This window comes from Suricata suricatta, chromosome 2 (assembly GCF_006229205.1).
Source record: "Suricata suricatta isolate VVHF042 chromosome 2, meerkat_22Aug2017_6uvM2_HiC, whole genome shotgun sequence".
NCBI classification, from domain to species: Eukaryota; Metazoa; Chordata; class Mammalia; order Carnivora; family Herpestidae; genus Suricata; species Suricata suricatta.
Window position 1 is genome coordinate 155,016,330 of NC_043701.1, and position 22,608 is coordinate 155,038,937.

Consider the following 22,608-nt stretch of genomic DNA (forward strand, 5'->3'; position numbering starts at 1 on the left):
ATATGTGTTACATAAATAGATATTAATATGTATGGCTTCATTTTAAAATTATCGGCCCCTTCAGTATGCACAAAGAGTATAAAACCACATGACAAATCTTACAGCTAGGATTTCTCTTGTGAGAAGAGTAAAGAGACACGATAATTATAGGCAACATTAATTGAGCCATTACCATTACCCAGGCTACTGCAAATGTTATATGCATTGTTTTATCTTCGCAACATCCCCATAAGTGTAAAATGTATTCCCATTTAAAGGATGAGGACATTGAGACTCAGAAAAAGTCACTGCTCATGAGTGACAGCACGGGGATTCAAAATCGGGCCTGCCTGACTCTTGCCTCCAAGGCTGCCTGGCCCATCATAGAGAGACAGTACTTCCCGCTAGCGTGGGTCGTGTGAGAGCCCTAAGTCTCAGAGCCGATTGTGGGCGGGGGAGCTCTTACCTTTCTGGGCTTGACTTGAGCGAGGAAGAGCGGGCTGGGAGGGGAAGTGTGGCTGACCGCTTAACCACCTTCTCACTGTCAAGGCAGCTCATCTCACTTTTTGAGCGAGGCACAGAAAGGGGAGATTTTGCTGGAGAAGAAAAGTGGGTACAAAAGACTCTCAAACCTGAGGGGAACCAAAAACAGGAAGATGTCCTCCCTCATCCACCACCCTCTCTTCCTCCCCCGCGACCAAAAAATTCTACATCACTTACTGTCTTCAGAAAAGGAGTACCGAGGCGAGTACAGATCTGAATCATCATCTAGTGAAAAAACAAAACACAATCAGGAGGAATCTGGCTAAGGTAAGAGAACCAGGTAACATGTCCCCCACTTACACCATCCTGCACCGGCATCCAGCCACACCAGGGGCCGACAGACAGAGGAGGGGCCCAGGGCCGGAAGCCACACCACCACAAACCCCACATGAGAGTCCATTCGACCAAACAGGGTCTGCAGTCCCGGAGGCCGGAAGGTACATTCATGACACGTGGGGGCTGACTGCCACCTGACACCAAGGAAGCATGGAGACAAATAGCCAAAGGTCCTCCTTAAAATGGTTTCCACAAGCAAAGCTAGAATGCAGGGTCCCCAGCTTGGGTTGGATGCAGGGGAGGAGATAGGTCCCCAAATGCTCATCCTGAGTCTCTGCTCTAGCCTGTGGAGTCCCCCAGAGTCCCCCAGGCCCACTACTGGGTGGCATGAGGAGGCCCAGGAACGTGGGTTCAGCTGCATACCTCAGCTGTGACCTGTTTCACACGCTGAGGTCCCATACACAACACCACCTAAAGAGGTACGGCAGCGGAGAAAACAGCTCGAGAATCCCGTTGTAATTGTTTGTTTTGATTCTATCTCAACCTAGTTGCTTGAGTAGCTCACTTTTCTTAGAACATGGCACACCCTGCCAGGTTTGCTTTACAACAGTACCACTTGGGCTAAGTGTCTAAACCGTGATTCTGGAACAAGTCAAACTAACATGGTTTTGTGAGACTGCTCTCCAGGGGAGACACGTCCCTAAATAAGGGGAAACCTGGGACACCAACACCCGTAGAACCGAGACCAGATCTGAGCCCCTCATGTTAGTGGTTGCCCTGAACTAAAAATAAGACTAACGTACATTTACAGAAATGCATTTTTAAACTGGAACTGTCCTGAAAATGCAGGACATTTAGTCACCACATCCACAATAATCCCTCCAAAGCACTTCTCCAACAAGAGTTAGGCTGAATCAATCACCTGTTCCCATTTTCTAGTATCTTGCTAACCCAAATTCAGAATTCATGAATATGAAGCTAAGACCCAACTCCTTCCCTTAAAATCTGTAAGAGCTTTAACAAAGAACACACAGCAACCCTCAAAGACAAGCCAAAGAATCCAATGTCACGTGTTAACGAAGTGTTAATCGAGTCCTGTCTCTCTGCAAATCATTTTAAGTTTCAGAGCAGTGAAGTCCAGGATGTCTCGTGAGATAAGTATTATTTTGAGTATTATCCAAAGACAGCTTCTCTAACATCACTTCTTTTCCTGTTTCCTTTCCCGATTTTCATCTCCCCCAGGTCTCTCCCAGCCCAAATAAAGGAAAGGTATCAGGTACCAAGTTATCTTTCCCTTTCTTCCTTGAAGGGTAAGAATTAGTCAACATCAAAGTGGAACAAGACCTGGAGGGTGCAAGCTTATTTATGTTAACTTTTGAAAACAGGGCAGGAGGAAGAGATAAAATGACATCCAGACATATTTTTGGAATCCTGTTCCAAAGTATTTTGTCTTGCCTGTTTTTGTTTTTTAACAGAACTTCTGATTATTGTACTGAAATGCCATGATGTCAAAGAAAACTAAAAATCAGCTTTGATTGCAAAGATGTGATTGGAAAAACGGTGTCTGCCGAATGAAAAATCAGCTTACTCGGAACCAGGATGCACCGCAGTACGTACTGCTTAAAATCCAGCCTAGCATTTGAGCTCAAAACCTCGTCTCTGAATCGTGAAGCGGCAGCCTAACTACAGATGGTAAGGTCAGGGTTAATGTGTCACCATTACCTGGTTCTTGGGGTAAGAAGCAAAGTTTTCATGGGGGCAAAATGGCATTTAAATATTTACAACCATTTTTTTTTAAAAGCCTAAGCTCTTTAAAAATTTTCTTCTCCCTAGAGCTTCCTTATGTAGAATTCTGGAGTATTTGCTAGAAGGAAATGAAAAATAGTTCTTATAAGATGGAAAAAAAGTTGCACAGCTTGGGAAGTATGTGTTTTGAACAGTAGGAGAACAATGGGGGTTAAGGCAAAAGAGAAGTCTGATGACTGAACACTCTTAAAGCTACTTCTTGGGGACACCTGGTGGCTCAGTTGGCTAAGCAGCCTACTCTTGATTTTGGCTCGGGTCATGATCTCACAGTTCAGGAGACTGAGCGCCAATTGGGCTCTGCACTGAACCTGCTTGGAATTCTCTTTCTGACCCTACCCTGCTCCCTTTCAAATAAATAAACTTACAAAAAAAAAAAAAAAAAAAAGCTACCCCTTATTTGGCGGAAGTGGAAAAAGAAACGTCACCCATCCAAGACCAACACAGGGCAGGAGTGCCTCTGCGCTCCATTTCCTCCTCAGAGTCCATGGGGCCTGAGTCTGACATGTAGATTTCAGTTTGACTTTTAAGAGGGCAAACAGTTCCATGGATTCTGCTGAACACTAGCAATTAGGGCAAGTTCCAGGGAATGTAAAACGTATTCTTTTCATTTTTTATGTCTTAGAAATCTAATGTAAGAAAATTTTACCTATTTTTATGAATAAAAATAATAGAGCTGCTTCCTTTAAGGGCCTAATAGTGGCTGGTCATTTACTATCATTTCACTTAATCTTTGCAAAAACTCCTGGAGGTATAGAAATCTCTTATCTCACAGACAAGGAAATAAGGCCCAGGGAAGTTAAGAAAATTTGCTCTTTGCCTCACTGTGAGAAAAAAAGGCAAAGCAGGGATGGATTCAAGTCTTTCCAACTCCACCTCTGGTGCTGCCTCTGAGCCCTGTGGCAGCAATGGGTGCTGTTCTACGGTTCACCCCAGCCTCATCTACCCAACCCTGGGAAACACTGTGGCTGTTCCATTGTAATTTTTGTTGTGTAAGAGGCAGGGGAGAATGCTGTTTTGAAACTCAAGTCATGCACCACAGTGTTGGCCAGACTGACTTCCAGCCCTTGAAGCCTTTGCTCCATTTTTCGGCATCATCCCCTTCCTGGTGATACTTGAGCAAGTTTTCTGAGTTATCCACTTCTATTTCTCTCCCAGTCTCTAGGGACAAGGGTAAAACTGAGTCATTCTTGCTACACCCATCCACTTGCTGCCACTCTTGCTACCTTTTCCTGGCTGAGTCCACGCTGGGGTACATGGGTATGAAGTTAGAAATACTGAGGAATGGGAAAACTGGGTGCAAGGGTCACTCTTCTGTGTTCCTGTACACTAGAGTTAACCAAAGGGAGTGTGTGTGTTTAAGCATAGTTAAGACAGAGCAAATGAAACGTTTCTCTAGTTGTCTGTGAACACAGACATTGTCTGTGTCTGAAATTCTGCCTTTATGGTTTCTCCAAGGGTTCTTTAAAACCGTGCCTGAGGGGGCTCAGCTGAGCTGGGATCTTGTGATTCCTGTTTGTGGTGGAGCCACACGCTGACTGGGCCCCTTGGAGCCCCAAGCAGCAAACACTAAGCTTTGGCAGCAACACCCAGAACTTCCGGTGCCAGCGACTTCCAGGAAGCTCTGATGCTAAGCGGGATTTACTCAGGGTGAACAATCCACTTTTGGAACCCAAAGACCCCTGCTGGGCTCCGATGTTTACACACCAGTGACTGCCCTCTAGGTTTTGGCAATCTGTCCTTGGAGGCTTGGATTTGGGGACAGCTACTCTCCTGAAACTGCCAGGAAGCACATAATTGCCTTTTCAACCACAGTGACTTCAAATGAACTTCTAAAAAAGACTTTTTTCTGGATCTTCTCGGTTTCTTTTTTGAGAATTTATAACAATCTTAAAAACACTGGAACAAGTGTTGGTTGAGAATGATTATTTTATAAAAAATTATGTAACTAAAATGAGATAATGGGCAAAAAGGAGTATTTACATAATCTCTTGCCTTTATTTATTAAGTTTTCATTTTATGCATTTCTTAGACCTTAAACTTGCAGCTATTTTTTCTTTTTCTTTTATAAAATTTATTTATTTATTTTGAGAGTGAGCAGGGGAGGGGCTGAGAGAGGGAGAGAGAATCCCAAGCAGCCTCTGCACCACCAGCGCAGAGCCCCACACAGAGCTCAATCTCACAAACTATGAGATCATGACCTGAGCTGAAATCAAGAGTCAGACACATGACTGACTGAGCCACCTGGGGCCTCCTAAACTTAACAATTATTTTTCTAATGTACGGGGCTCATTTTTGACACAACCTTTATCTACTGCACAAATTCATTCCCTCTCCTGCTTTACCCCACATACTTAGGAAGAGAAAGGATAAAGGAGTCAAGGTAGACATACACCCTACAAACAAAAACATTCAAAGAAAAAGATGTACGCAGAAGTGGGCATGAAGTCTGGGTGGGAGGGGAGAGAGGAAGGAGCACAAGGGGACCTGGGTGAGGTGGTCAGGCGTAGTCCAGGGAGCTAAGGGAGAGATTCTCCAAACCATGTTCTGGGTAAAGGCAGATGTCAGGGGATTAAAACAAAAAAAGATCCACACAGGGTGTAGAGTAGCTATAGAAAACATTCATAACAAGAAATGTGAAGGAGAAGAGAACGAGGTGTACAAGGAAAGAAGGGGAAGGAGGAAGACCTGGGGAGGACCACGGGGCTGGAAAAAGACTCACCGTCTTCATCTCCAGTGGCATTCCTGGCCCTTGGAGGCTGCCGGTGCCTCTCAACTATCCGGCAGGCCTGTCCAAGCCTTCGCACTGGCTGGGCGGAGCCCCCTGCGCAGCTCCCCATAGGACAGCGAAGGGACCGGGCAGCTGGGCCCGCCTCCTCTGGGCAGTGCTGGCCTAGCTGCAGCTTGGGGCATGAGGCGCAGAGCCCGGCCAGGCATCTTCACAATAGAGCTATTTGCTTGAACTCCAGCAAAGTAAGGCTATTCTTAGAAATCTTGTGAGGCCAGTAGAGGATTACTTTAACTCCGTATAGACATGCCTGGGAAAAATCAGCCTCCTAAATCCTTATCCTGGCACATCCTTATTTAGGAATGAGGAGAAAGCTCAATGAGACAGACCACTCTGGCATGGTATGTCACCTTAACTGGAGGATGCCTTGAGGTAGTGTCTTGAGACACTTCGCCAGGAGGTGGCAGTGGTCACAGTCAGCGTGACAGTGGTGGAAGAAGCATCCAAAAGCAAAAGGAAAAGCTGGTCTCTGGGAATTCGCCCTTGGCTAAGAGGACAGCCCTCTACCCTGACATGGCCAGACATATTCTCAGAGGCCACGGACTGTGGAAAAACATACCTGATACTCGGTTTTATGCTGACTTGCAGGCATTATTTGAAAAGCTCTGCCATTTTGTGGACATAAAGCAGGTCAAGGGAGCCAACATCATTTGGCATGTTTAGAGTGGGAAGGCGGACTCTTGAATCTGTATTCCCTGCTTGAATTCTACATTCAAACCCCCCAGATTACACTGGCGAGTATCTTCTCTTTCTTGGAGGTAGGAATGGTGGTGTTCCCTCACGCCACTGGTTCCCAGTTCTGGCCACATGTCAGCTCACATGGGGGACCCTTTTTTTACACACTCCTGGACACCATCCCTAGAGATACTGGCTCAGCTTAGTGAGACAGGACCGATTCAGAAGCAGGGCAGGCTGGATGCCTGGAGTTAGGTGTCGGAAAGTCTTTGGCAAGAGGGGTCAGCCCAAAACACAGGGTGTAGCAGGAGAGGTAAAGGAATCAGCAGTGCAGTCCAACAGTAAGAAAGAGCCCATGTTTGGTGGTCCTACAGATCTGGGTTTGAAACCTAGCTTGTTACTTACTGAGTGATTGTGCACAAATTACATAACCTTCCCAAGCCTCACACCCTTAATTGATGAAATGAGGACTTACCTCATGAGGTCCCTGCAAGGATGAAGCAAGGTAATAGTTGTGATGCACTCAGGATGTGGGGCCTGGTATTCAGTAAGGGCTCAGTAAGTGGTGATCGCAACAGCTGCTGCAGTGGTTATGCCATTATTGTTGTCATTATTATTGTTATTATTATTAATAGAATTAGGCTTGTGAGCCGCTGAGGTCTGAGCCACCACACTACTGTTTCCCAAAGCAGGAGACAGGGGAAGAGGCAGTGGCCGCGCTTCTGAGGCGTCTGCTCCACAGCTTGCTCCTCTGGCTCCTGCTCCAGGAGGAAACCAGGGCCGGCGCATCTGAAGGCCCGCCGGAGCAGCCCTCCACGTCTGGTGCAGTGGTGGGTGAGGCTGGCTCTGGTCGTGGCCACGCTCGCTCTCTCCCCACCCCCACCATCTTTCTGGCCTAGTGACATCCCAGATGCTCTGAAAGGATGTCTATCTGCCTTTGAGAGAGAGAGAAGAGAATGGAATTCACAGACCAGCAGCTTTGGGTCACAGAGGAAGGAATGATGCGGAGGAGAGGGCGGGTCAAGTGAAGGCTTAAAAAAAAAAAAAGAAGGAAGAAAGTAAGCCTGATTTGCTTAGCCTTACTTGAGAGTTATTCCCAAAGGATTTCTGTTATTTTTGATAAGCTTTCTAGCGACTAGGGCATACAGCGAAATTTCAAGAAACACGTCTCCTGAATTCAGTCTGTTCGTGGTTCCCTAGCCACAATTCCTCCCAACTACCTAGTGAGACAAAGACTTCCTGTCCCCCAGAGTGGTCTCAAAGATTATAAAATGATTAGAAACGGCTGATCCCTGTTGGAATTTATAGGTTTCTTTTAGAGATTTTAAACTTCACTGGTTAAGATATGATAATTCTATTTATCTTCTGAAAGTCTGGATGCAAGTTTACTGTTTCATGGCAGTACTGGGGGGTGGGACACAGGGTAGTTAAGCTGGCATAAACACTCTCACATGGTCCTTTACTACTTAGGAGAATCAGCTTTCAGACACTTAGAAATGTCTTTTTTTTATATAGTATATAGTTACATCTAGTTATAAACAACTAGCATTCAGAGGCAGCATCCCTGAGGCTAGGTTTTGATAGGTTTACTGCAAATAATTCTAGTTTCAGATTCTGAGTTCAAGCAAAACAAAATCCCCAGCAGCGACAGCAGCCTGCTCCTCAAGAGGAGGGACTCTGGATGACAGCTCACATTCCTCATTAAAGCTGCCCAGTTTTTAACGCTCACTAAAATCTATGGGTGGAAACCTGCGTAGGTGCTAATTTGTCCTTAACAATCTTCTATGGAAGGCATAACTATTTCCCATGTTAAGAAGGATGTGCAGAGCCCAGGGCCACCTGTAAGCACACAGGGCTGGCGCAGGTACCAACGACAGGGCTGAGGGGGGCCTGCCAAAGCTTACTGACCTCAAAGCCACAAGCCAGAGAATCTCTTATTAAGTCCCCCCCCCCCCGCAAAAAAAGTTAAAAAACTACCAATTCCTTAAAGGATCCAGCTCAAACATTTTACTCATTTGTAAAAAGCCTTCATCTAGTTGAATCTATCTGTGGTCTATGTCTGGATCTGTCATCTTGAGCAGGGAGTAGGGGCGAGATGGAATCTACCCTATTTTTAAGAAGATCTCCAGGGAAAAAGGCTTCTCCGAAACTTGTGTGAAAGCCTAATCATCTTGGTTATTATGAATCTTTTATGTTCAATCTGATTTTTTTCCTTTTTATTCTTCAAGACAGTTTCATCCTTTTTGGTCTTTGAAAATAAAAAAACATTAAGGTTTGCTTCCCACTTTATGGGTGAAAAGCGATCATATCATCCCTTACTGTTTATGCCTCAAGGCAAAATAACCCCAATTCCCTCATGCGCCTGACTGGATGTGTCCCAAACAGCAGACGCCATTGTCAGCCGGGTTGCTAAGGTGCGGCAGACGACCACATGGCAGCTCTGGGCGTGAGGCCATGAAACCCTGGCTTCAAAACAGACAGGCACGCTGGCCGGCTGCGGCGGGCCCACAGCACTCCTCCAGTCCGACAGAGTCACTGTATTTCTCCCCAAGACTTCTCCAGGTGGCCTTCCTCTGCCTGCGGGACACTGTGCCTTCAGGCTTGCAATGCACTTGTTACATCCCCAGAGGGACCCCTACCCTAGGAGTGTGCTGGGCTCTCAAGCCCAAATGAGGCACCAAACACTGCACTTAGTCAAAACTACCCTAAAAAAATTTTGCCTTCATTCAGTTCAGTCAGTTGTTTCTTAAGTTGTTTCTTGTTGGACGTGAGGAGGTCATTGAGTACAATGAAATCATTGTTTGAATGATTTTGATGATTTATAATTCAATCATCTGGTTTGAAGCCTGGGTTTGTTTGGTAGACTTCTTTTTGTTCAAACCCAGAAATAAAATGGTTGGAAACCACTGACTAGCACATCAAAGGCAGAACTAAAGTGGAATATGGTACTTTTACTAAAACTTTTGGAGTCTAACACTTCCCAGAGTGTCATTTCATGTATGTTTAAGTAATCAGAGTTTGGTGAATGAGTGAATGGACGACTTTACCAGTGATGAGAAGGGCTGGGTGGGAGGGTTTCTGAGTTAATCAGAGCAGAGACATAGGGCGGGGGCAGAACAGAACTGCTGGTACCAAAGCCTCATCAACATTCTCCGGGTATGCGTGGAGGGCCTGCTTCCCCACAGCAAGCTTTCCTCCAGCCTTCGGGGCACATGCTCTTGCAGCTGCCACCACAAGGAAGGGGCCTTGTCTACCTCTCTGCCAAATGTGCACTTTTGAGAACAGAGGACATAGCTTATTCATAGTCCTATTTCCAGTTCCAAGGACAATGCATAGCGCATGCAAGTGCTCGGTTCTAGTTGAATAAGTGACGTTCGGAGCATACAACATCTCATCCTAGAAGAGCATTTACTGAAATTTCCTCTGTACACCCCTTACATTTCCCGCTTTCTGGGTCACTCATCCGAATATCAGACAATCCGCAGGACAGGGTAATTCTCAGGCTGGTGCCTTTATCTAACCTTTTAGAACTTTCTTTCACACCTAGACTTTTTGGCCCAGAAAAGAGTCTTAGATACAAGTGTGGCCCTCCTTCCCAGCAGGTCCGAATTCTTAGCCAGCTCTTCCATGAAACATTTCCTCACTTGGCCAAAACCCTTCTTTGCAAGAGATGTCATCTCCCACCAGGATGAAATCTCATACCTGGATAGCTCTTTGGGAATTCCTTCCAAGGAGATACACCCTGAGGGTCTACCACAAAAGGGGGCCAGTGACAAGTAGTTGTACATATAGGAAGTGGGCAATTTTCCTGTCATCGACAGTAGGCCTCTCTACCCCACTGTCCATCAGCCATCACGACAGCCTCCCTGAGTCACTGCCCAGTCACCAGCACCATGTGACCACCCCAAACACTGGCAGCTTTTCCCAGAGCCCCACATGTTCAAAGCATTATAACCAAGCTACACTGGTTACCCCACTAATCACGTGGGCCCCAAGGGACCGGTGTTAGAACCCAGAACCAGGCGGACTCGGTCGTACAGTCAGTGAGGAGCGAGGCAATACCACAAAACACAAGGCTGGGGGAGCAAATGCTTGGGAGACAGCCCGTGAGCCACCAGAAAAAAAGCCCCAAGGTGAAGAAGAAAGTAACAGCACCAGTACAAAGAGAGGCATGTGATTTTCCTTCAATTACCTTCAGATTTAGGACTAGGAGTAGATGCTGGAAACTGGTAGGTAGGAGTGTAGGGATTGTCCTCTGTAGCAGAGAAAAGCAGTGGATTTTGAAACCACCCACCACGAAGCGGAGGAACTGACAAATCCCCAATTGACTCTTTTGAACGATTACCTATTTTAGTGTTATTAAAGCACACAGCATCACACTTAAACCAGGATTAATGAATTAGAAAGGCCTTAGTTATTTTAAGATAGCACATCATGCAAATGAGTGAAATAAAACTTTCACCAACTGAAAATGACTATAAAAACAAAATCTAAAAGCCAAATCTTATTCCTATAATGGAACTATAAGAATTAATTTAAGGCTAGGACAGCAGATACACTGTCTAAGTTTATGGTACCTTCAGAATTTTGCTGGATTTCAGGAAGTTCAGGGAATTGGTACGTAGGGAAATAAGGGTTTTCTTCAGGAGTGTCTAGGCAGAGGAACAGGTTTGGGAGAGAGAATAGAGGAAGATACAAATGCAGAGAATGAACGAACAGGGATCCACGCACAATTCAGGCCCCTTGAATTCTGGAACGTACAAGGCTTCACGAGTGATATGAAAGAAACCCAAACTGCTTTGAAAAATCCAGTCCTTTTGCCTGAATTACTGAGACACAGCTAAAGAAACAATATCATTTTTCCTCTTGGAGGCTGGTAAGCAAGAGAGATTTAGTATAAAGCTTCAAATTTCCAAACAAACAAGTGAATTCTTAATTTTTCACATTATCTCTACCATTAGGGCAGGTATTTTTGTTTGGAACCTTTAAGTTGGGTTGAGTTAACCCTCTAACAGGAGAGATGCTGCCTGTGGGACAGAACAACATACGGTTCACATATGCACCCGTGTCTTGGTACTTGGGCTGCCGAAGCCGGGTCTCAGGTGAGAGAGACATGGGTTGCTGGGGGAAGCGGACATCAGTTTAGGAAGTGACCAGCAGAACTGACATCACCCAACTGGAGACCCAGCCTTGGGCATCACCGCCATGACTGAGCTCATCTACCCAACCACCGTGGATTTACCCTTGCTTTAGAAACACTGAGCATCTTGGTATTTTGAAACAGTTTAGAGTGAGGCACGGCCAGCCTCACTGTGAACACCGCAGGAGCCAATTAACAGTGATGTTGGCTGGCATCCGCAGCTAATCAGAGAGACTGGTTATCTGCTGTGTCTCAGGCCAACATCGACCAGAACGCTTTCTCTTTGCCTTCATGTGTCATCTGCCAGGCGGCCAGACTGGATTTGGCCACAGGGAACGACAGGATGCTCTGCCCGTGGGAGGAGGGGTACCCTTCCCATGGCGCAGCTGCATCCCTATCAGCTGACTGGTGGCGCAGGCGGATGGGAACTGGTGGGGTCATGAGCCATCTGAGCACTGGCCTGGGGTTCTCCCACCATGCTGGATCCCCTGCTGACAGCCCAGGGGACCTCTGATTTGGAAGCGCTTCTCTTCAAGCTTCAGCGGGCTTTGGTGTGTCAGCTCTTGACTGACTCTCAGGGCTACCTACCAAGTGCTGGCTCCCAGCTGGGGAAGATTGCTTTTCATATTAACACCTTACAGGTGCACCACACATTCTCCTTCATTAAGCGAAACTAGCTCTCATTTGGACCCTGCAACATCCCTTGGAGGAAAGGAAGAGGGGATGAATGCAGAGAGGCATGTAACCCATTCAAGGTCACATGAGTGCTTGGGGGACTGAATCCAGGTGAGAGCAGTTTTCTTCACTCCCAGGTTCAGTGCTTTCTCAACTTGCTCTGCCTACAAGGCAGTCATGGGCTGACACGGGGAGCTGTGCCGCAAGCTGGAAGCAGGGGAGAGTCAGAACTGCTCACATCCCGGGCCGGCAGACACCGGAGCACAGGCAGAGGGCTGGACTCAGCCCACAGCGGCCCACCACGCCTGGGAGGGAGGACTCGAGAGCTGAGCTAAGATCCCGCATGTGAGGCAGGGCACAAGCGCTCCCTCCCTGCTCTGCTCTGCAGGTGCATGGCTGCGCTCAGGCAGGCTGGTGCCCAATGGGTCGAGCGGAGGGCCCCTCTTCTGACATCCTAGCAAGGCCAGTCTAAGTCCTCACCACAACAGTCAACATAGGAATACAGCATAGCTTCTACAAATGAAAATCAGTACCTCTGTTTAGCTTGTGGATCTGCTTAAACATGGTCTTGTACCAGTCTTTTGATCGCTCGGTGTTCTAGAGAAAAACAAAGGCAAAGAGTAAAATAAAATGGAAAATGACAGCACGTTTCAGAGTTTCCACGATTATGAAAACACAATGGGAAGTAACGACACCTGACGTAAAAATTCATGTAACTCTATACATCTTGGTGAGCCTACATTTAAATCCTTATTTAAAATGCAAAACTTTTAAGATTAGACAAACCAAGAGATTCTGACCTGAATAGTTGTCTAAAAAGGATGCAGATTTTGAAAAGAATAAACAAGGACCCTCTTGAAATGTGTTCATTCGATTTTCTAAAATTTTATTTCTTAGAATCTGTCTCCCTTTACAGATAACTAAATCACAGTAAAGCCTCCCAGAAACATAATGAAAAGGATACATCCTTATCAGGCCGAGTCCCCATCCATTTCAGGTTATTCTGTAGAAGCATAGCTAAGTCCCCTTGGAGAGGGCCAGATTTAGAACACACACATTAAAACGTAACTGATTCTAGAAGCCAATGCCAGAGAGTTTTCATCTTAACCACAAAGCTGGGCTGTTTTTGTTTTAAGACAAAAAGAAAACAAAGAAGGGGACAGATAGGTAGTTAGGTCAGATATTTTCACTCCCACTTTACGGATGAGGAAATGTGGTACAAGGTCAAAATGATGCCCAAGGTCACAGAGCTGGTGAGAAGGTGAGTGGGAGGCCACCACACCATGGTGTGGGTGTGGGGTTCAGAGAGCTGCTCCGTCACCCACAGGATGTGCAATCCTGGCAAGGGTCGTCATCACTCTGAGTCCCTGTTTCCTCATCTATAAAATGGGGATTATACCAGCGTTCACCTCATAGAGTGGATGAGACAGCACACTCAGCAAATGGTAGCCACAATTACTGTTTGTCTTAATTCCCTTTCCTCTTATTATTATTTACTTCTTATTACTTAGGGCCAGACAACAGTTCTTCTGAGGCTTAGCTCACTGCTGTTTCTACGGGCCTTCTCCAAAGGGACACAAAAACCAGTCCATTCATTACATGGGAACCATAGAGAAGCCTACTGTAGCCAGTGTTCTGAGGGGCCCATGGAAAAAAAAGGAATTCCCTCTAATCCAGCTTTGGAAGCCAGGTTTCCCTTGAATTCTTTAGGGCCTGCATCAGGCTGGCCCCCTGGAGCCAGGGGGAGATCTGGGGCAGCCTGCATTCCTTCTGTGGTTCCATTAGAGGTTCTTGCACACCCCAGATGATGGGGTATCTCTCACCCAGAGGAATGTCTTCCTGTACCCATAAACAGGAACCCTGAGCCCCACACTCTCCTCAGGGTTCTGTAATCCTGGACCTACAATTTCTGAGCGTGCTCCAATGGGCAAAAAAAAGGGAGACTGGGAAACAATGCCCACAACATTCTCCCATTGAACACACAAGTGCCTGGAGCTTCTCAGAAGTTTAGCTGCAGAGAAACTCCTCTGCCTTTGCTCTACTCTGCCTTCCCCGACAGTCCCTTGAACCCAAAACCCTTTTCTCATGAGACTTATTAACACTGAACATGTTTTGGAAAAAAGCTCCACACTCTGAGGTCATGCACTTAGGACCGAGGGGGGACGGGAGGCCAGCCCACGGCTCTGGGAGGCTCTGCGGGCCTCAGTTGGCTTGGAAGGTGGGCAGTGGTGAGGATCTCCTCACAAAGCCTTTGCAAACCACAGGTGGGCTACATGCGCTCAGGGGCACACTTGTCACTGGTATAAGCAGCAGCCTGCAAAGGACTTCTGGATCAGAGTTCGTACCCGAAGTGGGATGCCCACTTCATCCATGGAAACATCGCTTAGGTCCTGAGCGCTCTTAACCACCCGTCTGCTGTCATCCTTTGCCTTTTTTTCAGGAGCCCTTCCAGGTGAGGTGGGTTTTTCCTGGGCTGGTGCCACGTCCTGCTCTCCCACTCTTCTTTCTGAGGCAGGATCTGGAAGTGAGAAAGGGTTGTCAGCTGAAGCTCTCTGCTGGCTCTGAGGCAAAAATCGCCCAAAGAACCCAGCTGGTGGGGGGCGGGGATGTATTTGCAAATTCCCAATTGGAATGAGTTTCACTTAAAGCATGCGTCAGGAAACTACGGCCTGGCCACCTGCTTTTGTAAAGTTTTCCTGGGACACAGTCACACCCATTCATTTATGTAGTATTTATGAATGCTTCTGAGGTACAACAGCAGAGCTGAGGAGTTCTAACAAAAAATGGCCTATGAAGACGGAAATATTTACCTTCTGGCCTTTAAATTGCTAAGTGTACCTTAGGGTTTATTTGATTCAGGACTAGAGGTTACAGACAGCTAATAAACACACCACGTGTGGTCTACAGACTGTAAAATGACTTTGGGTACTCTGTTAGTCCAAGCCCGGCCACGTATCATAGGAGGCACTATGGCTATGTGTGCACACGTCCTGTGGTTGTGACGGTGAACCTCTCAGAGTGCGGGCCTTCAAGGAGCTGATGGCCAGTGGGCAGAGAGGGCAAGGGAGCCAGGGATGAGAATGCAGCATGACCAGGGCTGACAGCGTCAGCATCCAACTCAGCTGAGGAACTGAGGTTCAGCACCGGCCTCTCAGAGGGAGCCAGCCAGATGGGAAGTGAAGGGTGCTCCCGGCAAAGGGAATAGCATCAGGAAATGCAAGGGGACTCTGAACTACTCTGAGCTTATTAGGTGCCACATGCTGTGCTAAGTTCTTCAGATACCTTACCTCAATTTATCCTCCCAATAACTATATGAGGAAGAAATTATTATCCCTCCAGTTTTTAAAAAATTAAGTGGACCAAAGCACAGAGAGGTTAAATTACCCTGCCTGAGGTCACACAGCTCGCACGTGGCCAAGCTGGGGTTTGGACCAGGGATACCTGAGAGCTGGCAGTTCTCTCTGAACCATACCCTGTCTTGCCTTCTCAGAGACAGCAACAAGGCTTCGAGCCTGGCCCAATCCAAACAGAAGTTAGTAAAGGCACTGGGGTGGCACAGGGTGAGATGGCTGTTTCCATTCAGGTGTGGTAACTTGACATGTCACAGGCTGAAGAGCAAAAAGGATCCCAGGAGTTATCGGAGGGAGAGGACACGAACCAGAAAGCCAGAGAAGACAGAATTCCAAGAAGTGAAGGGTTCAACCCATAAAGGAAGAAAGGAAGAAAAACCAGAGCACAGAAAGAGGATTCAACAAAGCAGAAGAAGAGTCACAGGATCCCTGAAGGGATCAAGTTTCAGAGGGCAGTGGGGGTAGCTGCCAGATTGCAGGGAAAGGGATGAATGTGCAAGCAGGAAGTAGGGAAGGAGCTAGTGAGGGAGTCAGCACCCAGGCACAGACTGTGGCCGGAGGCAACCAGACAGGTCAAGAGGTTAGGGGAGAAAACGATTTCAGCCTAGGGCTAGGGGGCTAGGTCCGAGCAGTGACACCCATGAGGTGAGACTGATGGGGACAGAGATGTGCCCTGGCGTTAGGAAGTGCTTAGTCAGGATCTGTTCACTGACTGAGAGGTTCTCATCTTTAGAAAAGGAAAAGGTGCAGTGTGTTGGCTTAAGACTAAAATCCAGGAAAAAGGAGGGACTCAAGCAAAGTTGAAGCAAAGTTGTAGCCAAGTCAGAGATCCCTGTGTATGGATGAGGGCGGGGTGTGTGGAGGAGGGGCGGGGAAGTGGGGAGACACAGGTCAGCGCGGCTCAGATTCTACAACCTTCACAGCCTGCCCGCCCAATGGAGCGTCGCTGCCCGGTTTCTAAACTAACCAAGTACTAAACCAAACACTGTGAAGCAAGTACTCATTCTGTGACCGCAGAACAGTTTCTAAGCGTTCTGTGCAAGGCTTGGCTTAGCGAATGCTGCAGAAAACCTGATCCCTGGCATCATCACCATGAGCTTTAAAGGATGTTACAACCAGACTGCTTTATGGGTGAGTTCTCAGGCTCCCAGGAAATTCCAACAGGAGGCCAAGGATTTGGCAGGAAGCCCAGAAGTGTAGGGGGATTGCAAGTTACCAACCTCTACTCCTGAAAAGGCTCTGCTGAGCACTTTCCTCCCACCTAAAAAGGCCTTCCTAAGTGTTACCAGGAAGCAGCAGGGGAGGCTGATTTGAGGCCCCCCCCCCACCTGGTGCTTGGAGATGCTCCCTCCCTTCGCTCCCCTGTCCTCTCTCAAGAAGCAGCAGATCACAGACTTGCCATTCTCAGGGTTTCCAAACCCAGAGAATTTTTTTTTTTAATTGTTAGGGCAGGTGGCTTTAACAACAATCACTTAACTGCAAAACTCAGGCTGACAGTTCATGGACTTGTTCCAAGGCTGTCAGAGTTCTTCAGATCTACAGAAATTAGCCCTGAATTATTTCATTTCAGAAGCTTGTGACCATGTGATTCATGATTGAGTGGATTTCAGTGTACAGAGAGATGAACTGCAGGCTCAAAAAAAATTTTTTTTTTTAACATATACACTGAAAACCCAAAGTGACACTTAATTGTACCATGCAAGTGACAGGACCAGCCTTTGTCATCTACAACGAAGGCTTGCTGCTATTTCTTAAGAGGCAAATACTGATCCCTCAACAGGGCATCCTGAAGCATTTCTTTCTAGTTTTATACTCTGATTTCAAAAGGAAAATGCTGGAAAGGGTCATTAAATAAGTGACAGTGTGACAGCCTGGGACAGGGCCTCTGCATTTGTGGGTGGCGCCCTCTCCCTGCACACCCACGGACCTGTGAGAACCACCGCAGTGCTGGCATCCCCCTGAGAAGGGTGCCAGCAGCCCCTGTGCCCCAGCCCTGACCTGCTTCCCTGTCTATCTCCCCCAGGGCACCATGAGCTTCAAGTGGCTAAACACTACGTGTGGCTCAGTCCTGAGTGCACCTCACTGAACAAGAAGCCCAGAAAGGCTCCATAGAAGCTGTTGCAGACAGGGGGAGAGCTGGGTGGCCCCCATGGGCCGTCACCACCGGTACCACGGGCACAGCCTCACTCATGGAGTCAGCCCAGCCAGCCTCCTCTCCACCAAGGGCTTCTGGACAAAATGGTGCTGTTTTTTGTTTTGTTTTGTTTTTAAAACAAAAATGAACAATTAGTGAGCACTTACTTTATGTCCTACTCTATCAAATACCATTAGTGGCTCTGTCCCAAACCTCAAGGAAGATGGAAACATTAGGCTTATTTTAGAGCCAAGGAAGTGGCCTGGTGGAGAAGCCCTAACACTACACAGCACTTTCCAGCATGCAAGGCATACCCTCTTCCTGGCACACATGATCCTTACACCTCTTTGAGGCAAGGACAAGGATTATCATCCCCATTTCCCACATGAGGAAACTGTGACTCAGAGAGGTAAAGTCATTTACCCAGGGACACACAGTATAAGGGGAAAGAGCCAGGACCAAAATCTGGGTCTCCTAACTTGTGTTTGAGCATCTTTTTCATCTATTCCACTGCTCCTTTCCAATTCCAAAGGCAAGAAGGTGTTCTCAGGAGCTATGCTGATTTCAGAGCCACCCTGTTCTCTAATAACCTGGGCTGGGGCCAGGGACTGAAGTGAGTTGGTGTGGCAAGTCAGGAGGGGGCAGCAAAGGGCACCTTGTGCTCAACCACGGCCTGTCTTGGTCTGGGGCCAACCCCTGATAAAGCTGAGAGGGTGTGAGAACCCCGTGTTCTCCCCAGTGGGCTCTCCACAAATCACAGGGCCAGCAGTAGCAGAAGGAACACAGAAATCGTGAAGCAGCTGCTCAGAAAATGGTGGCTTGTGTGTACCTAGATCAGGGATTCCTGCCCTGATTCACAAGTATCTACCAATCCACCATGTGCATGTATGACGTGTGTGGCTTTTTCTAGATATGCATTTACTGCCTTTATTAGATTCTCCAAATGAGTCCATCACCCCCCCCCAAAAAAAAAAGGTTATGAACCATCACATCACACAATGGGCTGCTCAAGGGCCCAGTTATGGCCACCAAGCCTGGCTCAGGGTCTGATACAGAATAGTGGGCACTCAATAAAATGACGAAGGAGTCAATGGAGGTACCTGCTGATAATAGTACTCACATCTATCAAGCACTTAGTAAGTGCCACTGCTTGGTGCTAAGCTCTTCATAAGCAGAACCTACGAGGTCCTACTGTGTGCTCCATTTGGCAGATACGAAATCTGACCTGTGGCTTAGATCATTAGGAACCTGCTTAAGGCTCCACCACTGGGAAGCAGTGAACCAGGCCTCCAAGCAGAAGGCCAGAAGGAAATGGTAAAACCTTCCCACTCCTGGGTTTCCTCACAGGTTTGGTGATGTGCTTGTTCCCTCCACACCTGGACCTGCCCCAGCGCTGCATACGTTATCAGGGGACGAGCTCTGACATCTGATATCTGTCAGACACACACTCAGCACCGTCAGTTCCTGATGAAGTTCCTGACCCAAGTGTGGTCAGTACACAGGGCAGCATCAGCATCACTGGGGAACCCATTAAAATGGAAATTCTCACCCATATGCATTAAATCTAAATCTATGGAGCTGTGGCCTTGGAATTGGGGTTCTGACCAGCTCTCCAGGAGATTCTGACACCTGCTCAAGTTCAGGAAGCAGTCCTCAAACCCTCTTCCATGCACTGCTGGTCTGGAGTTTCTCACCCAGGTCCATCATGCAGGGCCATTTACTGGCATCTGGGCTTGCTGTCCCAAAATAAAAGAACTTACCCACATTTCCTAACCCTGACTTGTCACATCCTAGATGAGGGATTAGAAGCAAACAGAAAAGTGACATCTCCAACAAGGCATGCCATGAATGCTCCGCTTAAGGCAAAACCCTTTGTTCTTTTTATTCAGAATCCCTGTTCTTCCCATCAAGGCACATATCACAGCTGCACAGAACAGGTGTACCAGCCAGGGGCACTCATCGAGTGTGCCCCCACCAGCCCGCAGGCTGCAGGGAGGCAGGACCACGCCTGCTTTCCCCATCCTCATGGTCCAGCACAGCAGAGGGCTCTTCAGAGTTTGCTGCGCATACATCAAAGGAGTTAGTGTGTAAATGAGTATTTAGTACCTACCTGAAAGGCTACTGAGTCGTTTCTGCTGTTCTGTGGTAAGAAAAGGATACACATTGTGAGATTTACATGGACAAGGCAAGACCAAGAAGTCCTGCCAGAACTCGTGAGCATCCCCAAATTGGCACCCTAACTGTCCTCTGGGCTTAGATGCCAAAATGTTGCATGGTCACCACATCCAGCTGAATGCAGGGGCATTAACACAGCTTTCTTATCCAGGTGTGGTATGTCTTACCTCCCGCCCCCCACATCTGCACCAAGATTCAGGGAACAGTCACTGTCTTCCGGTTGTTTATGTCTAGTTTCAAGGTGATCTGATCATAGAAGGAGACCCTCCCAACTCCTCTGGTTTCAAGGGGCCAGGACGCTACAAGGACCCTAGTCTCAGTACGTTTGGAGGGCAATGTAATTGTTCTTATCCCCATGGCAGCTGTCACCTCCTGAGAATTCTGCCAAATGCCAGAGAGCTTTCACAGATGTTAACACTTTTAGTCTTTGCAACAACCTTAGCAGGTAGGTCAGGTGCCTTGAGACATCTCAAAAAACTGGCACAAACTATCCACGATGACACTGAAAATCAGAGCAGAGCCTAGAACCTGTATCCCTAAGTCCTAGTCCAGGGGTCTTTCCAACCCTGATGGCCAGGCCATCACTGTTCCCCAACGTGGTTCCTCACCCTCCCGGGCACTTGTGAGGAGGGGAGGCCAATGTCTCCTTTGGAGAGTTCTGTGTGTACGTGCTACGGGATAAGCACAAAAATGACCTTTACCTTCCAAAGCTGCTAAATATAAAGCCGCCACATAGATAAAAATAGAGGGCCTGCCAAGGCCCTGGGTGCTGTCATCATCGGCCTTGGCTGTGGCCTCCCCCTCCCTCCAGAATCCATGTGGGCAAGAAATAAACAGAGCAGCAGGGGCTCGCTCGGCCCATGGAACAGCTTGTCCACCTCTGGATGTGGACGCGGTCCACGCCGGCCGGACAACAAGAGCCCAGCACAGCTCCAGGCTCAGTGCTGCCAGCAGCTTGCTGGAGGATACTGGCCAATCACGTAAGCTTTCGGCCTGTTTCCTCATTTGTTGTATCAAAGTGCCCACCGGATCTGTGGCTCTCAAACTCTAGTCTGCCAACTGGAGGCAAGGCCTTCCTTACTACGCAAAAGCAAATTTACTCAACTTAAAAGACTATGTTGTTCCTTCTTCTGAGACATGAAATGCCCTTTCTTTTAGAGAACAACATGTGATACGGGTAACAGCAGTTGTCTTCGGAGGTGTTATTTACCGAAGTTAGGAATTAGTAACCCTAGGCTAGTTCTCAGACTGCTTCACGTGACCATGAGATCCTGAGTCTGGGAACCACAGAGCTCTTGCTCTCTGGTGTGGTCCGTGGACCAGTGGCATCGATGTGCCCTGCAAGTTGCTAGAAAAAATGCAGAATCTCAGCACTGCCGCAGCCCTCCTGAATCCAGATTCGTGAGTGTGTTCCCTCAAGACTGTACACATTAAAGACCGAGAAGTTCTGAGCTGGGGGACCTGGTGCCTCTTTAGTCCTGAGTTTTCTGGTTCAAATTCTCCCTCCAGACTGATTTCAAGTGATCTGCCCTCAGACATGTGGTGTGAAAGCCAAGGAGAGGGCCAAGGAGCGGTGCTGTGCATGGCTATTGGTGCTGGGCTAGATGTGCAGAGCCCTCTGCCCCATTTGTCTGCAAGTGGGGGGCCTGGTTTGGAGAGAGAGGGTTACTGTCATACTGTGCCCTGGGGCCGTCTAGGCAAGAAAAAAAAGTAAACCTTGTTTAGGATGACCAAAGTAGAATTGCAGAAGTAGAGTAAAGTTATCATTCCCTCAGGAGACTCTGCAATAGTTAGCAAATTGTTTTTCTGGGTCCTGTCTATGAGCACTGCTGCCAGGCTGGGTAAATTCCAAAGCAAGGCCTGAAACGCATGACCTAAAACCATGGACAATCAGTAATCTGAAGCTAGGTGTTTCCAGTCTCCTCCACTCTTTCTGCTCCACCTTCTTAGGGAACATATGGTTTGTTCTCTATGAGAAGCTACTTTTTATTCCAAACAAAACAAAACAAAACAAAACAATGTACTTATAATCTTTTCTGAAGGATGTGTGATTCAAGCAGCATGAATCTGATCTTTAAACCCAAAGGGCAGAACTGGACAAAAGAGAAAGGCAAGAACCAGAGACATTTGGGCAAATAAGAGGGATCTGTTTGCTTCAGAAGAAACAAAAAGGAACCACAGGCATTTCTGTGCCCACAGACGTCTCACTAGGTGTCATCAGAGGGATGTCGTGGAAATGGCTGACATTACTCTTGGCATTTCCCAAAAACCAAGTTGCCTTGGGAATAAATCCCATTTTTAGAGAAACTGATTCTCCTTCTGGGAACTAACTTGCTTCTGTTCGACCGGATTTTTTTTTTTAAAAGATGAATCATAAAGAAGTTCCCAGAGAATCAAAGTTTCACTTTGTCCTGCATGATGGACAGTGTCTGGGCAGAGAAAGCTATTGCCAGGAAGGAGTGTGACCGTGCTGAAAGGAGAATGGGTCTTTTATATAGTTTAGTGTGGGGGTTGGGGCCCTTATCACCTTTGGAAGAACACAATTTCATGGAGGACAGTTAATGGAGGCCACACATAATGGAAAAAAAATAATAAAATTACTAAACTACTTAAGAGGGAAGACTTTAAGTGAGAAAAAATGTTTCATTCATCTGTTTTACAAGTTGGAAGCAAGAAACAGAAAACTCTATTAATATGGAAAACAATTAAAAATAGACTCCAGTTCCATTCTCATCCAAGTTAATGTGGGGGATGGGGCGAAGGAAACAAGCAGCATGAGTTGAGAAAATGGAAGGTTGGGTGCCCAGCTTTGAGCTCTGAATGAAATAATTAACATTCCACGTGCTGTGAAACTCAGACTACAGACCCTTTCTGCACTAGGAAACAGCTTCACAACTTCACACTGCAAATTATTTTTGTGAAGGGCAAGTTTATTCCTCTAATGAATTCCAACAAGTTAAAACTTGGGATTTAGCATCTTCTGATGTTTTAAGACGGAAGGGTTGACATATAGAATTATTACCTCAAAGCACTTCAGTTTCACCTAAGACACCCTTTCAGAGAAGGGAAA

The 22,608-nt window shown here is 47.2% G+C and overlaps 1 protein-coding gene across 24 annotated transcripts in view; it reads right to left on the bottom strand.

The window, feature by feature from the left end:
* SORBS1 (sorbin and SH3 domain containing 1) overlaps positions 1–22,608 on the bottom strand; it is a 224,269-nt gene that overhangs the window by 63,172 nt on the left and 138,489 nt on the right. For 16 of the 24 annotated variants that reach the window (XM_029932268.1, XM_029932270.1, XM_029932267.1 and 13 more), the window contains 7 exons: positions 19,474–19,503; positions 14,225–14,397; positions 12,413–12,476; positions 10,642–10,716; positions 10,257–10,319; positions 700–747; positions 446–575 (listed from right to left, as the gene is read on the bottom strand). In XM_029932268.1, coding sequence (XP_029788128.1) covers positions 446–575; positions 700–747; positions 10,257–10,319; positions 10,642–10,716; positions 12,413–12,476; positions 14,225–14,397; positions 19,474–19,503 — 583 coding nt within the window. The remainder of the gene's footprint in view (positions 1–445; positions 576–699; positions 748–10,256; positions 10,320–10,641; positions 10,717–12,412; positions 12,477–14,224; positions 14,398–19,473; positions 19,504–22,608) is intronic. The other 8 variants (XM_029932276.1, XM_029932277.1, XM_029932273.1 and 5 more) reach the window with 3 other exon arrangements.